The sequence below is a fragment of the Telmatherina bonti genome (genome assembly GCF_933228915.1).
Source record: "Telmatherina bonti genome assembly, chromosome: 19".
Classification (NCBI taxonomy): Eukaryota; Metazoa; Chordata; class Actinopteri; order Atheriniformes; family Telmatherinidae; genus Telmatherina; species Telmatherina bonti.
In genome coordinates, this window is record NC_136617.1 from 34,442,050 (window position 1) to 34,457,669 (window position 15,620).

At 49.3% G+C, this 15,620-nt stretch overlaps 2 protein-coding genes across 2 annotated transcripts in view; one reads left to right on the forward strand and one right to left on the reverse strand.

Moving 5' to 3' along the window:
* Positions 1–3,277: 3,277 nt before the first annotated feature.
* On the forward strand, positions 3,278–7,252 carry s100v2 (S100 calcium binding protein V2). Its single transcript, XM_079259081.1, has 3 exons — positions 3,278–3,462; positions 4,265–4,396; positions 6,886–7,252. The coding sequence occupies exons 1-3, from the start codon at positions 3,454–3,456 to the stop codon at positions 7,054–7,056; spliced, it is 312 nt and encodes a 103-aa protein (XP_079115207.1). The 5' UTR covers positions 3,278–3,453; the 3' UTR covers positions 7,057–7,252.
* Positions 7,253–11,212: 3,960 nt separating this feature from the next.
* The window catches only part of LOC306770313 (uncharacterized protein), a 40,308-nt gene continuing 35,900 nt past the window's right edge, over positions 11,213–15,620 (reverse strand). Inside the window, exon 9 of the mRNA XM_079259168.1 lies at positions 11,213–11,784. Within this exon, the coding sequence (XP_079115294.1) occupies positions 11,698–11,784 (87 nt within the window). The 3' untranslated portion in view covers positions 11,213–11,697. The remainder of the gene's footprint in view (positions 11,785–15,620) is intronic.

Genomic DNA, 15,620 nt, shown 5'->3' on the forward strand with positions numbered 1-15,620 from the left:
TCTTCCCTGTCTCCCCCACTGCTCCATATCCCTCCTCACCCCCACGTCTTCCCTGTCTCCCCCACTGCTCCATATCCCTCCTCACCCCCACGTCTTCCCTGTCTCCCCCACTGCTCCATATCCCTCCTCACCCCCCACGTCTTCCCTGTCTCCCCCACTGCTCCATATCCCTCCTCCCCCACACGTCTTCCCTGTCTCCCCCACTGCTCCATATCCCTCCTCACCCCCACACGTCTTCCCTGTCTCCCCCACTGCTCCATATCCCTCCTCCCCCACACGTCTTCCCTGTCTCCCCCACTGCTCCATATCCCTCCTCCCCCCCACGTCTTCCCTGTCTCCCCCACTGCACCATATCCCTCCTCACCCCCCACGTCTTCCCTGTCTCCCCCACTGCTCCATATCCCTCCCCCCCCCCCCACGTCTTCCCTGTCTCCCCCACTGCTCCATATCCCTCCTCACCCCCCACGTCTTCCCTGTCTCCCCCACTGCACCATATCCCTCCTCACCCCCCACGTCTTCCCTGTCTCCCCCACTGCTCCATATCCCTCCTCACCCCCCACGTCTTCCCTGTCTCCCCCACTGCACCATATCCCTCCTCACCCCCCACGTCTTCCCTGTCTCCCCCACTGCTCCATATCCCTCCTCCCCCCCACGTCTTCCCTGTCTCCCCCACTGCTCCATATCCCTCCTCACCCCCCACGTCTTCCCTGTCTCCCCCACTGCTCCATATCCCTCCTCACCCCCCACGTCTTCCCTGTCTCCCCCACTGCTCCATATCCCTCCTCACCCCCACGTCTTCCCTGTCTCCCCCACTGCTCCATATCCCTCCTCCCCCCCACGTCTTCCCTGTCTCCCCCACTGCTCCATATCCCTCCTCACCCCCACGTCTTCCCTGTCTCCCCCACTGCTCCATATCCCTCCTCCCCCCCACGTCTTCCCTGTCTCCCCCACTGCTCCATATCCCTCCTCCCCCCCACGTCTTCCCTGTCTCCCCCACTGCTCCATATCCCTCCTCCCCCCCACGTCTTCCCTGTCTCCCCCACTGCTCCATATCCCTCCTCCCCCCCACGTCTTCCCTGTCTCCCCCACTGCTCCATATCCCTCCTCACCCCCCACGTCTTCCCTGTCTCCCCCACTGCACCATATCCCTCCTCACCCCCCACGTCTTCCCTGTCTCCCCCACTGCTCCATATCCCTCCTCACCCCACGTCTTCCCTGTCTCCCCCACTGCTCCATATCCCTCCTCCCCCCCACGTCTTCCCTGTCTCCCCCACTGCTCCATATCCCTCCCCCCCCCCCCACGTCTTCCCTGTCTCCCCCACTGCTCCATATCCCTCCTCACCCCCCACGTCTTCCCTGTCTCCCCCACTGCACCATATCCCTCCTCACCCCCCACGTCTTCCCTGTCTCCCCCACTGCTCCATATCCCTCCTCACCCCCCACGTCTTCCCTGTCTCCCCCACTGCACCATATCCCTCCTCACCCCCCACGTCTTCCCTGTCTCCCCCACTGCTCCATATCCCTCCCCCCCCCCCCACGTCTTCCCTGTCTCCCCCACTGCTCCATATCCCTCCTCACCCCCCACGTCTTCCCTGTCTCCCCCACTGCACCATATCCCTCCTCACCCCCCACGTCTTCCCTGTCTCCCCCACTGCACCATATCCCTCCTCACCCCCCACGTCTTCCCTGTCTCCCCCACTGCTCCATATCCCTCCTCCCCCCCACGTCTTCCCTGTCTCCCCCACTGCTCCATATCCCTCCTCACCCCCACGTCTTCCCTGTCTCCCCCACTGCTCCATATCCCTCCTCACCCCCCACGTCTTCCCTGTCTCCCCCACTGCTCCATATCCCTCCTCACCCCCCACGTCTTCCCTGTCTCCCCCACTGCTCCATATCCCTCCTCACCCCCCACGTCTTCCCTGTCTCCCCCACTGCTCCATATCCCTCCTCCCCCCCACGTCTTCCCTGTCTCCCCCACTGCTCCATATCCCTCCTCACCCCCACGTCTTCCCTGTCTCCCCCACTGCTCCATATCCCTCCTCCCCCCCACGTCTTCCCTGTCTCCCCCACTGCTCCATATCCCTCCTCCCCCCCCACGTCTTCCCTGTCTCCCCCACTGCTCCATATCCCTCCTCACCCCCCACGTCTTCCCTGTCTCCCCCACTGCTCCATATCCCTCCTCACCCCACGTCTTCCCTGTCTCCCCCACTGCTCCATATCCCTCCTCCCCCCCACGTCTTCCCTGTCTCCCCCACTGCTCCATATCCCTCCTCACCCCCCACGTCTTCCCTGTCTCCCCCACTGCTCCATATCCCTCCTCACCCCCCACGTCTTCCCTGTCTCCCCCACTGCACCATATCCCTCCTCACCCCCCACGTCTTCCCTGTCTCCCCCACTGCTCCATATCCCTCCTCACCCCCCACGTCTTCCCTGTCTCCCCCACTGCACCATATCCCTCCTCACCCCCCACGTCTTCCCTGTCTCCCCCACTGCTCCATATCCCTCCTCCCCCCCACGTCTTCCCTGTCTCCCCCACTGCTCCATATCCCTCCTCACCCCCACGTCTTCCCTGTCTCCCCCACTGCTCCATATCCCTCCTCACCCCCCACGTCTTCCCTGTCTCCCCCACTGCTCCATATCCCTCCTCACCCCCCACGTCTTCCCTGTCTCCCCCACTGCTCCATATCCCTCCTCACCCCCCACGTCTTCCCTGTCTCCCCCACTGCTCCATATCCCTCCTCCCCCCCACGTCTTCCCTGTCTCCCCCACTGCTCCATATCCCTCCTCACCCCCACGTCTTCCCTGTCTCCCCCACTGCTCCATATCCCTCCTCCCCCCCACGTCTTCCCTGTCTCCCCCACTGCTCCATATCCCTCCTCCCCCCCCACGTCTTCCCTGTCTCCCCCACTGCTCCATATCCCTCCTCACCCCCCACGTCTTCCCTGTCTCCCCCACTGCTCCATATCCCTCCTCACCCCCCACGTCTTCCCTGTCTCCCCCACTGCTCCATATCCCTCCTCACCCCCACGTCTTCCCTGTCTCCCCCACCTGTGCCTGATTATCCCTGATATGGGACAGGGTTGCAGCCACACCCACGTTGTCATTTCCACACACTCCGACACCTCGTGACACACACACACACACACACACACACACAGTTTGCATGTTTAGGTTCAGCTTGGTGGGAGACATTAGATAACAACATCACACTTCATTTCAAAGTAAAACCAAACCCTGCAAGTCTGTTGCCTGCAGTATAAACCGCTGACTTTGAGCCCAGTTAAACCAGAAGCAGTGGAAACACTGGGAGTGTGGAACATTACGACACCTCTCAGCTCCTCCTTCTGGCTCCTCTCCTGCTGAGGGAGGATCCAGGAAAAGGAGCCTGATCTGTGGAAGACCCGACGCCCAACTGACTCCACAAAGACAGGAAGAAAAGTTTGTTCAGTCGACATGTCTCAGGTAAGACCAAAGAAAAGTTCAGCTGATCTTAAAGTTTTTAATCCGGTTCGGTTTCATCAGTAAATCCGGTTAGATCCAGTTCCCACCAGCCAGCAGATGGTCGCTGGGGACATTAGACAAGTTTGGACCCTGATCCTGTTCCTGGACGAACTGTAGCCCCACATTCCTCCCCGGAGGAGTTTCAGGAGAAACTTTCCAGATGCGGATGAGCTGCTCCACCCTGAAGCGGCGCAAACTGCGCCAGTTTGGGAAGAGCTGCTTTCCGACAGAAGCGCCACATGAGGCCTGCTCTGACTCACCAGCAGGCTTCCACCAAACCTTTCTCTTCATTCTGCGACCTGAAACGGCCTTTAAAAGTGGAAAATGATAATAATCCAGGCCAGTAAGAGTGTGGAAGTCGGATGTTTGGAGCAGATGTTCTGCATCCTGCTTTGCGGCTGGAAATCGTGGTTTCCTCCCTGCAGCATAGAAGAGACGTAAACCAGAGATTTCTGTTTGACACTAAAACTTCACCAAGACACGTTTAAACTGCTTTCATATCCAGAACTTTCCCCAACTCTGACCTCACATGACTGTTTCAGACCAGAGTTCAACTTGGTCTGGGTGTCGTCATGAATATGAAGATGTCTTTTCCTTTTTGTTGTTTCATGTCTCTCTGTAAACGTAGGAAGATAATTTACATGTTTGAGTTGCTCTTTTTTCTCTCCGCTCTTTCAGACAAAGTTGAACCGAAAAGTTACAGCTTCAAATGACCATTCTGTCTTCTTCATGAGGTGTAATTTTCCTCTCCTTTCTTTTCCAGTACTCTGACCTGGAGAAGGCCATCAATACACTGGTCACCCAGTTCCACGCTGCCTCGGCTGACAAAGCTCCAACACTAAAATCAGATGAATTCAAAGGTCTTTTGTCCTCCCAGCTCCCCAACCTGGTCAAGGTAAAACTGTATTCCTCCTCTTCCTCGACTGCATCAGATTTCCCGTTGACTTCAACACCTGGGTGTGGCAGTCTGTGTCACCTACCGACACAGCTCATACACACAGTTTGACGAGGCTTCTCTACACGTACACACATGCAGGAGCAGATTTAGGACTTCCAGGAAGATCTGGGGCTTCGCTCAGAAGAATGATGGATTCCTAACCATGCACAAAAATTGGTTTTAGATTTGCTGTGGTGGCTGTATTTCTCTTCCAGAGTACTGGAAAAGAAATGCAGCAACTCGTAGCAATATATTCTCTGGAATATATTGCTACGAAACCAGACAAGTTTGGGATCAAATTTTGGGTGGCTTGTGACCTGAAACTAATTTGTTTCATATTAATGTTACTTACCAGAAGTCCTCCATGTCCCCAGAGATAGATGCCAGACTTGATGCTCACTTTGTCTTTAGTCTCTGAAGGATCTGAAACTTCGCTAAATGTAGCGCGGCTAAGTTATTAGCGGAGGTCTGTCTCTTCCTCCTCTCCACGGGGTGTTTTCTGTGTTTTCTCTTCTTTTTTGGTTCACTTTCTGCCCTACTTCTATCCTCTCCAGTCCAGCCCTGCAGTAGTATGCTAAGAATCCAGAATATCAAGGGGATGATTATATCTGTAAAGTAAACTTGCAGAACAGCATCCAGACCATCATTCTGCTTGCTTAAATGCTGGAGAAGACCAAAAACAAAAGAAGCTGCGTTGTTTTTTAGCGAGTCGTCTTCAGCTTTCCGATGAGAAAACTGAGTTATGTTTCTACTGACAATATAATCTCACACAGAACATAATATTCAGAGTAAAGGATGTTTTCACAGCACAGAAATGATTCACTTAATATGCTTCCAGTGGTATGAAGAACAAAATAATTATGAAACTATGGCATTTACTTTAACACCTGTTTTCGTGATGACACTTCTGCAGTAAACATTTTTTTACTGCAGAGAAAATGACAGCTCTCGTCTTGCTCTTTTTCTGCCATTTCCTCTTTTTGATCACACACTCGCTTCCTACGTTCCTCAGGAACACACACATAGCCAGGCCGTGAACGCCTCGCTAGAATAAGCCTTGATTAGATGAAGCTGAATGGTTTGTGGAATGACTTGAGCCTTAATTCAGAGCCAGACTTTGCCTGGTTTTCTTTAGCTGTCTTAGACAAACACACACACAGTTGGACAGCTCTTATCCACACACACCATTAGACTGTGTTAAACAGGTCTAACTGTCTAGTTGTGTGTGTGTGTGTGTGTGTGTGTAAAAAGAGGAGGGGTTATGTGCGTTGAACAATTGACCCTTTATTTAATTTGCAAAGTGAAGCTGTGTGGCGGGGCGGGGTTATGCATGCAGCGGGACCGTGTCTTGTCGGATGGATTCTTGCACTTTTTCCCGCACCTCCATTAGCTGTTAATTAAAATGAGAGTTCATCAGCAGAAGTGCTGAAGCGACAAGTTTCCGCTTCATGCTTTGCAGAAAATCTCCAACTCGTTACAAAACTTCTTGGAACTCCACAAGAACAACGTTCTGCTTGGCTGATGGGTCGGTCAGAACTAGCCACAGGATGTCTCCAACCACAAATGTTGTACAAAATGACATCATTTAGTTGTTGTGGCGTCGGGAACAAGAAAAACGTTCCCACCTCTCACGGAGCATGTAACCGGTTTCAGACCTCTGCCTCCTGAGTCGGCCATTGTGACACAGTTGTGTCAGTGTTCTCTGGGTTGATAGGCTCTCATGAGCGTGATTCTGTGCCCACAAATACCTTGGAATTCTGTTACAGTGCAGAAATGCCTCTTTGCAATTTATGTTTAGCCTAGTAAATATCTCAAGCGCTGTTTTCCTGTGTTGCTGCCATAACTCACGTCTCTTTTACAAATTAAGTGAGAAGCTGTTGTCCTCTACTTTTATTCGTCCCCTTTTCTGGCATCCACACTTCACTTTCTTCAGGAAATACATAATTTACTTCTCTGGCTGATCCAAGTGTTTCTTGCAGAAAGCTTTGGGGGCAAAAAGCCAAAATGAATGAATGAATGAATGAATGAATGAGGGCCACTCAGTAGTTTTTCATTTTGTTTGGCAAATTTGCACAACGGAGTGTGATAAAAAGAAACGGCAGCTTATTGTTGTTGTTGTTGTTCTATGTTGTTTAGAAACATAAATAATCAATATTTATGGGACATCTAGGTGTACCCATATCTTAAGGATTTTCTTTAGATTATTACACATTTATATCCAATCATGACACTTACCTGTTCCCAATGAACCAGCTCACCTGTAGAATGTTCCAAACAGGTGTTTTCTGCTTTATTTCTGCTCTGTTTTATTGGCACCATTTCCAAAAATCCACTGCGTTCTGATTGTTATGTATCTACCTTAAACTAGAGGAAGAGTCTCTGCCAGCCATAGTTTTTTTTCTTTACACCAGAACTTTCACTGATGTTCTTGTCTTGTTTTACCACAGGGGATTGGCTCTGACCAGGGAATGGGCGAGATTCTGCAGAAGATGGGTGTTGGTGATGGAGAAGGGATATCTTTCAAACATTTCTGGAACTTAATCCAGTCCCTGGCCTCCTCGCAGTACAGCAACCTCAGCAGCCAGATAGGCTCCTCTTGCAAATGCATCCTCCTATGAAGCACTAGCTCCCCCACTGGAACAAGTTTGAAGTTTCCCACTGTGGTTATGCACTCTGCTAATTACACATCAGAAAAAGTGTAAAAGCTTTTACTTTTTCAAACTTTACTGTTTTTGTATTTTGTTATTTTCTGTTCTTCCATCTCTTTCTGAGGAAATGACAATTTTATCAATAAAAGAATTCCAAAACAGATCATTTTATTCTCTCACTTAAAATGACACAAACCAGTGTACAATAATGAGGGATTAACATACCCAGGATATCTCGATGTTATCATGGGTGACTTTTCTACATATTTACAATCCTGATATTAGGGTATTAGAAAACTTTTTAATGACTGTGATTCAACCCGGTGCCTTCTACTGTTTAGTTCACGCTCAGATAAAATAGATGGTTCTTTCTTGAACAGGGATGACCTCTCTTCCGCTTCAGACTTTTACCAGTTTTGCACAAGCTTTCTGCAATATGCTCAAATAAAGCCTAATCTGTTCCAGTCTCTTGTAGAGTAGCCAGCCAGTCACAATGGTCATGTTGATAAAGTGGGACATCAGCTGATGGGACCACTTCTTCAACCTGATTCTCTTGCAGTGCAGTGCAATTAGAGATTCCAGCAGATCCACTCCAGCCATCTTCTTTTAGTACTTTCTCACCACAGCAGAAATGGAAGCTTTGATATTTTTTGCTTGCCATCCCACCTTGGGGATCAGGTGTGCTCTGTGATGACTGAGAGGACTGACTGGTTATCATACCACTTCACAGCTTGCAAGGTGGTTTCTCCAACCATGGCTGTCCTCTGTTCAAAAGATCCATGTATAGTTCTCTTCAACTCACACATCAAGTTAACGCCTGGCGGTCTGTTGTTATGAACAGCACAGTGAATTCCCTGCTGAGCAAGTGTGTATATGAGACGGGGGCGGATTTATCATTAGGCAGAGCTAGGCGGTCGCTAAGGCCCCAGAAAACTTTTCATACACTTATGAGGAGGCGTCCTGACCAGATGCCCGAGCCACCTCAACTGGGAGGAGCACCCTCCAGCACTCCCTCCAAGGACCCCAGAAAGGGTGGGTACTCTGAACTGCTGTTCGGTGCATAAGCACAGACAACAGTCAGGACCCGTCCCCCCACCCGGAGGCGGAGGGAAACTACCCTTTCATCCACCGGGGTAAACCCCAACGTGCAGGCACCAAGCTGGGGGCTGATGAGAATGCCCACACCTGCTCGGCGCCTCTCACCATGAGCAACTCCAGAGTGGAAGAAGGTCCAGCCCCTCTCGAGGGTTCTGGTTCCAGAGCCCAAGCCATGCGTCGAGGTGAGTCCAACTATATCTAGCCGGAACCGCTCAACCTCGCGCACAAGCTCAGGCTCCTTCCCCACCAGAGAGGTGACGTTCCACGTCCCTAGAGCCAGCTTCTGCAGCCGGGGATCGGACCGCCAGGGTCCCCGCCTCTTGCTCACACTGCACCCGACCCCTACGGCTCCTCCCGCAGATGGTGAGCCCACGGGAGGTGGGGCCCATGTAACCCTTTCGGGCTGAGCCCGACCGGGCCCCATGGGCGAAGGCCCGGCCACCAGACGCTCGCTCTCGTACGCCACCCCCAGGCCTGGCTCCAGAGGGGGGTCCCGGTAACCCGTGTCAGGGCAAGGGAACATTTCTGCCTGAGTTTGTATACATCATAGGGGTCTTGTGAGCCGTGCTTGGTCTGGTCCCTCCCCTAGACACCTGTTTGCCATGGGTGACCCTACCAGGGGCATAAAGCCCCCGACAACATAGCTGCTAGGATCTTCGGGACGCACAAACCCCTCCACCACGATAAGGTGACGGCTCAGGGAGGTGTATTTATTTATTTATTTCATCCAATATGTTGTGGTTATGTGGTGTTCTAAATTTTGATTTATTAAAGAAAGTATTTTTCCCCTCTGTCTTGTAAAATAGTCTCAACGAGTGGCCCCTAAGAAGCATCAGTCCATTCCACGACTAGAGCTTTGTGCCGCTTTAACAGGAGCTCAGGTGGTCAAACTGCTCAAAACTGAGTTAACTCTTCCCATTCAGCACGTCACATTATGTCACCACTGTACTCCCCTGGCTGAAGTCAGAATCGTGGCGCTTTAAAGTGTTTGTAGAGACCAGAGTGGCAGAAATCCAGATCTCACTGCTGGGGATACCTGGCGTTATGTGGAGTCTGCTGTTAATCCCGCGGATAACATCATCGTGGGAAGCCACTCTCTGCTTTGACTACTGACAGCTGCTGGAGTTGCGGACCAACATTCTTAACAGCAAGCCAAACCCAGTGGCCAAAACCCCTGCATTTCAAGCACTGTCATCTCAAGGTGAGGAAATGAGAAAGCCAATGTTCTCAACACCACTCATGTCTGATGCCACCCGGTTCATTACCTTCAGCGACCTTCTTACCGCCACTGCTCAGTCCTTAAACGGGGCGGCCAAAGACAAACCGACAGCAGAGGATCATGGTAAGACCCATACTGTACTCCCGTGCCAGCAGTGAGCTGTCGTCTTCTTACTCTTGCTCCAGAATTTGATGGAAATGATGAGTCGGAGGTTGCTTACGTCATAGTGCTCAGCTTGAAACAGATGCCACACATCCAGTCACAAAGCTGATCATCCAAGACTTTGATGCAAAACTACATCATTCAGGACCTGAGAAAGTCTTCTTTGAGATTCGCCGTTTCCACGTGGCAGGCAAGTCATCCGTCATCACCAACACAACTGTGAGAAATGGCGCGGTAAACCATCTGTTCCCAAAATGGCTGACTTACCCCCAGTACGACTACGCCTCCACAAACCAGAGTTCTACTCCACAGGTGTTGACTGTTTTGGTCCCTATCTGGTCAAAACTGGGAGAAGCAGTGAGAAACGCTGGGGCATATTATTCAAATGCATGACCACAGGAGCGGTGCATATGGATCTTCTGTCCAGCCTCAGCAGTGATGTCTTCATGATGGCCTGAAGGCGCTTCACAGCAAGGAGAGGAAAACCATTTAAACTTCTCTCAGATCAATCTTTAGCAATAGACGGGCCTTTTTTGGGTTTATTCAGATTTCCTGTAGTAATCTGGGGGCGGCTGTTGAAAAGGCCCTTTAGTGATCAGACTGTGAAGGCAGCCTAACACTCTCTCTCCACGTGCGCTGCACCCACCAGCCAGCCAATCAGAGCATGCCTGCATTATGCCTCTTGATAAGTGCATCATTCTGCACTGTGACAAGTTGCTTTTTTCTGGAGTGTCGCTGTTTTCCGAAGCTTTACTTTTTCACCACAGCTGTCATCTGGTGGAAGTGCGTCTAGTGCAAGTGAGTGAGAGACTGTTCCTTACCTTTAGAGTGTGTATTATTTTGTTTGAGCTGAGTGGTTGTTAAGCTAATTAAGCCTGTTTCTGGTGAACTTTTGTATAGCAGCTAAACTTATTACTGTTCTGGTTTGTTTGTATCTTTCCAACATTTATGTTGTGTCCTACATTCTCGCAATGGTAACATAACCAAGGTTTTGGTAGACAAGTCATGTAAAGCTGAAATGAGTATGATTGGTAAGCAAAATAGACATCATGCATGCACCTTGTGAGCAGTAGATGGCAGTGTTGCCTCATTAATAATGCTGAAACCAGAATTCTTTGTTTATTTAGCCTGTAAATAAACCTGTAAACCTCCTAAATAATGCCTCTAATCTTAGTTGCAGTAATTTTATCGCTCTGTCAGTAATTATTTTAAGCTTAGATTAATTTCAGGTTAACATAGTAGTCATGTTAGCCTATATAGTTTAGACTTTGTATGTTTATAACTTTAGTTCTTATTATCTGTGGGTTCATTTCATTCATTCAGAACCACTGAGTCACCAGACGGCTGTACCAGTGGATGTTAACTGTGCCTCAAATAAAGACATCGACCAAGACGTCTGTGTGATTCTGATCACGCAGATGATCCATTCAATGATCCAGGATAGTTATAGTCAGGGAAGCAGCTAATTACCCACAATCAGTATCGAGTTTTAAGTTTTAGTATTATGACAACCCTACTGGACAGAGCTAATAATCTGAACATCTTTTTTCAACAAGTGTAGAAATTTAAAGCCTTCATGTACAACTCTGACCACTCTTTACACTTCGCCAAATACAGACAGAACTCAGGAGAGTGATGGAAGGAGGATTGGCAACAATTTTAATCTAACTTTGATTACATTATTTACACAATCACTTAATATTGCCATTGTACAGTTTCCACAGTGAATATTAAGAAACTGAACATTAAAACAAGGAAAAGCAAACTGTGCAGAAAACCTGGAGCATCAACAAAGTCTTCTTTCAGCCTCCATGTGAACACATAACTAGTGATGTTCATCACACTTTTTTTCTCCTGACTGGCAGAGCTTTGACTTTAAAATGTAATATCTGATCAGATTTATTTGGTTTAACTATCCGTCAGAGAACAATATGTGATATTTGTTTAAACATTCACATTTCTTTATTTGTGTGCCTGTTTGTATCCTCAGTGGTTGTTAGCTTTGGCTATTAGCACATTTGTAGTGTTTCAATTTTCAGTCCAAATTGCCAGAACTATCAGAAACAAGTTTCTCTTCTATTCCATTAATTAATAATACAACACTACAGGAAATAAATTCTGACTCCAGCAGCTTATATCGGCTCCACCTGAGGTTCAGTGGGTGGGGTGGCGATGTCCTCTATCTTCTCTGAATCCGGTTCGGTCACAACTACAGCAACCTGCAGACACAAAGACAGGGAGAAAAGTCTCAGCAAGTTAAAACTGCTAAAACTGGAGACATAAACTCTTTCCTGAACAGTTTGTTCTTTTCTGGACGCCTTTGATCTTTTTCCAGACTATTGTGATCAGGGATCCTCAAGGGCCAGTGTCCCGCAAGTTTAAGGAATTTATCTGCTGCAACACACTTCAATCAAATCAGTGGGTGATGAACAGACCTGTGCAGCTCTTCACATTCAGTTCAACTCAGTTTTATTTATGTGACTCCAATATTAACATTAATGGAAATTATGATAGTTGATGGAACTGATTGAGAATAATTCCATTTTCAAGAAATACAATTCAGAATAATGAATGTCGTGACCTCCGGGGCAAGTCAGTGGCTTTAGGGATGAACTGTCATCCCAGACAGGACTGCCTTCTCCTCTGGGATGATTGCACGATTATAGACAAGAAACACTGAGATTATAGAATAATATAAACTGTTTTCAGAAAAACATCTCCAGAGATTTTTTTTAAACTAGAGGAAACAAATCCACACATTGCAGACAAGGCCGTAGCTACGTTTGTGGAGACCAAGGTCTGGACCTCAGTATTTTCTGCTGCGTGCATTTTAAAATGAAAGGTTTTTGAACTGTGTGGTTATTTGAGAAAACAAATTTGTTGTGATGTGCTGATTGCTAATTATATATTGATTTTCCCCATATCAATATTCCAGAACTGATTCTCAAAATGTTTCTCAAACCAAATTTCCTTCACATTAATAGTTATCATGAACACAAACACAGTGGGCAGTAACTAAACTCTTAGCACAGATACAAACTACTTCAGGCTGCTCTCTTACATTAGTGAATAATCAGTCCAAGTTCTGTCAAGTATGGAGACATTTCAGGTTCACAAACAGCAGTTATGCACACCATGGTGTGTGGGAAGGTCACAAACATCTTTTCACATCTGAGAGCCAACCAAAACACAGAAGCAAAGGTTATGAGAAGATGATCTTAATGAGAGGACAGCCTATCTGGTCATTGTTGCTAAGCACACACATGTACTCCAGGTCCTTCTCTTCATTGACCAACAAATGCAAATGCTTCCAGTGTAGGGCAAACATGGCAGCATGCACCATGGTGTGGGCCTGCAACATAGCATAGTAGTCCCTTCCCATGATGATTTTGTTTACTGTTCAGTAGAAACAGACATCAGCTTCGATCATTCAATTCCAGTGGACTGTATCACCTTCCCAGTGACTGCAATGACATTCTGAGCAACCTGGAAGCCGCCCATGAGCAAGTTAAGTTTGCTGTACTTCTCTTTATTCTTCTTTGCAGACTCAGATCCACTTCTTTGATTGCTTGTTTATATGTGATGATTTCATCCTCTTGACCAGGTTTTCTCAAACCATCCATTCAGTCCTGAACAGACTGATCAACCACACACAGGTATGCTAGATGGTTGGGGAAGAAGGGACCATCGCCAATCACAGTTGCAGGGGTAGTATCTGGGATGAGAAATGCTTGGAAGAAACTCCATGTTGGAGCAGTATTGTTTTCTATTGAGGTTCTATGTTTTTTGTTTTTTTTTATTTTACATTTTTCTGAGAAAAAAATTATAGGTTGCAATCTCTAAAATGGCCACATTTTTTCAAAATATTTCCAGCAGAGCAGACCGGCCAATTATTTGGTCAATATCAAACGAAAAACACAAAAAGTATTTGAGACAATGTCAGATCCAGCCCATTTTTGACAGTTTGGCTCCCTGACTATTTCAGAGATTGAGAGACAGAAAGAAGACAGACAAAGTCTATCACACAAACCTGACATGTGGTACGTCCCTGTGAACAACAGATCTTTATGAGTCATATTTTAAAGCAAAAGTGATTTTATGTATTCTGTAAACTCATGTAGGACAATCTGGACAAAAAATGAAGGTACCCCCAGAAAAGACTGATAACAATGTTACCAAAAGGACATGTTAATCTATGTGTCCTCTAATTAGACATGGTGTCAACCACACTCAACATGCACCAAAGGAAGGAAGGAGTTGTCTCAGGAGATTAGAAAGAAAATATTAACCCTTTCACGCACGACGGCACTGCAGTGGACACATCTTCAAATGTCCTTTTCTCTAATTAAAATCAGGTTTTGATGCCACAGTTGCATGTCAGCCCCTACAAGTGCCATCCATCCATCCATCCATCTTCTGCCGCTTATCCGGGGTCGGGTCGCGGGGGCAGCAGCCTAAGCAGGGAAGCCCAGACTTCCCTCTCCCCAGTCACATTTGCCAACTCTGCGGGGGGGATCCCGAGGCGTTCCCAGGCCAGCCGAGAGATATAATCCCTCCAGCGTGTCCTGGGTCTTCCCCGGGGTCTCCTCCCAGAGGGACGTGCCTGGAACACCTCACCAGGGAGGCGTCCAGGAGGCATCCTGACCAGATGCCCGAGCCACCTCAACTGGTTCCTCTCGATGCGAAGGAGCAGCGGCTCTACTCTGATCTCCTCCCGGATGACTGAGCTCCTCACCCTATCTCTAAGGGAGAGCCCGGCCACCCTGCGGAGGAAACTCATTTCAGCCGCCTGTATACGAGATCTTGTTCTTTCGGTCACCACTCACAGCTCATGACCATAGGTGAGGGTAGGAACGTAGATCGACTGATAAATCGAGAGCTTCGCCTTCTGGCTCAGCTCCTTCTTCACCACGAAAGACCGGCGCAGAGTCCGCATTACTGCAGACGCCGCACCGATCCGTCTGTCGATCTCGCACTCCATCCTTCCCTCACTCGTGAACAAGACCCCGAGATATTTAAACTCCTCCACTTGAGGCAGGACCTGACTCCCGACCCGGAGAGGGCAATCCACCCTATTCCGGCTGAGGACCATGGTCTCAGATTTTGAGGTGCTGATTCTCATCCCAGCCGCTTCACACTCGGCCGCGAATCGCTCAAGCGAGAGCTGGAGATCACGACCAGATGAAGCCAACAGGACCACGTCATCCGCAAAAAGCAGGGACCCAATCCTGAGGCCACCAAGTCGGATCCCCTCAACCCCTCGGCTGCACCTAGAAATTCTGTCCATATAAGTTATGAACAGAATCGGTGATAAAGGGCAGCCTTGGCGGAGTCCAACCCTCACCGGAAACGAATCCGACTTACTACCGGCAATGCGGACCAAGCTCTGACACCTGTCGTACAGGGACCGGACAGCCCTTACAAGGGGGTCCGGTACCCCATACTCCCGGAGTACCCCCCACAGGAGCCCCCAGGGGACACGGTCGAACGCCTTCTCCAGGTCCACAAAACACATGTAGACTGGTTGGGCAAACTCCCATGCCCCCTCCAGGACCCCAGAGAGGGTATAGAGCTGGTCCACTGTTCCGCGACCAGGACGAAAACCACACTGCTCCTCCTCAATCCGGGATTCGACTATCCGGCGGACCCTCCTCTCCAGGACCCCTGAATAGACCTTACCAGGGAGGCTGAGGAGTGTGATTCCCCTGTAATTGGAACACACCCTCCGGTCCCCCTTCTTAAAAAGGGGGACCACCACCCCAGTCTGCCAATCCAGCGGCACTGTCCCCGATGTCCACACGATGCTGCAGAGGCGTGTCAGCCAGGACAGCCCCATAGCATCCAGAGCCTTAAGGAACTCCGGGCGGATCTCATCCACCCCCGGGGCCTTGCCGCTAAAGGAGCTTTTTGACCACCTCAGCGACTTCAGCCCCAGAGATAGGAGAGTCCACCCCTCAGTCCACCAGCTCTGCTCCCTCATGGGAAGACGTGTTGGTAGGATTGAGGAGGTCTTCGAAGTATTCCCTCCACCGACCCACAACGTCCCGAGTTGAGG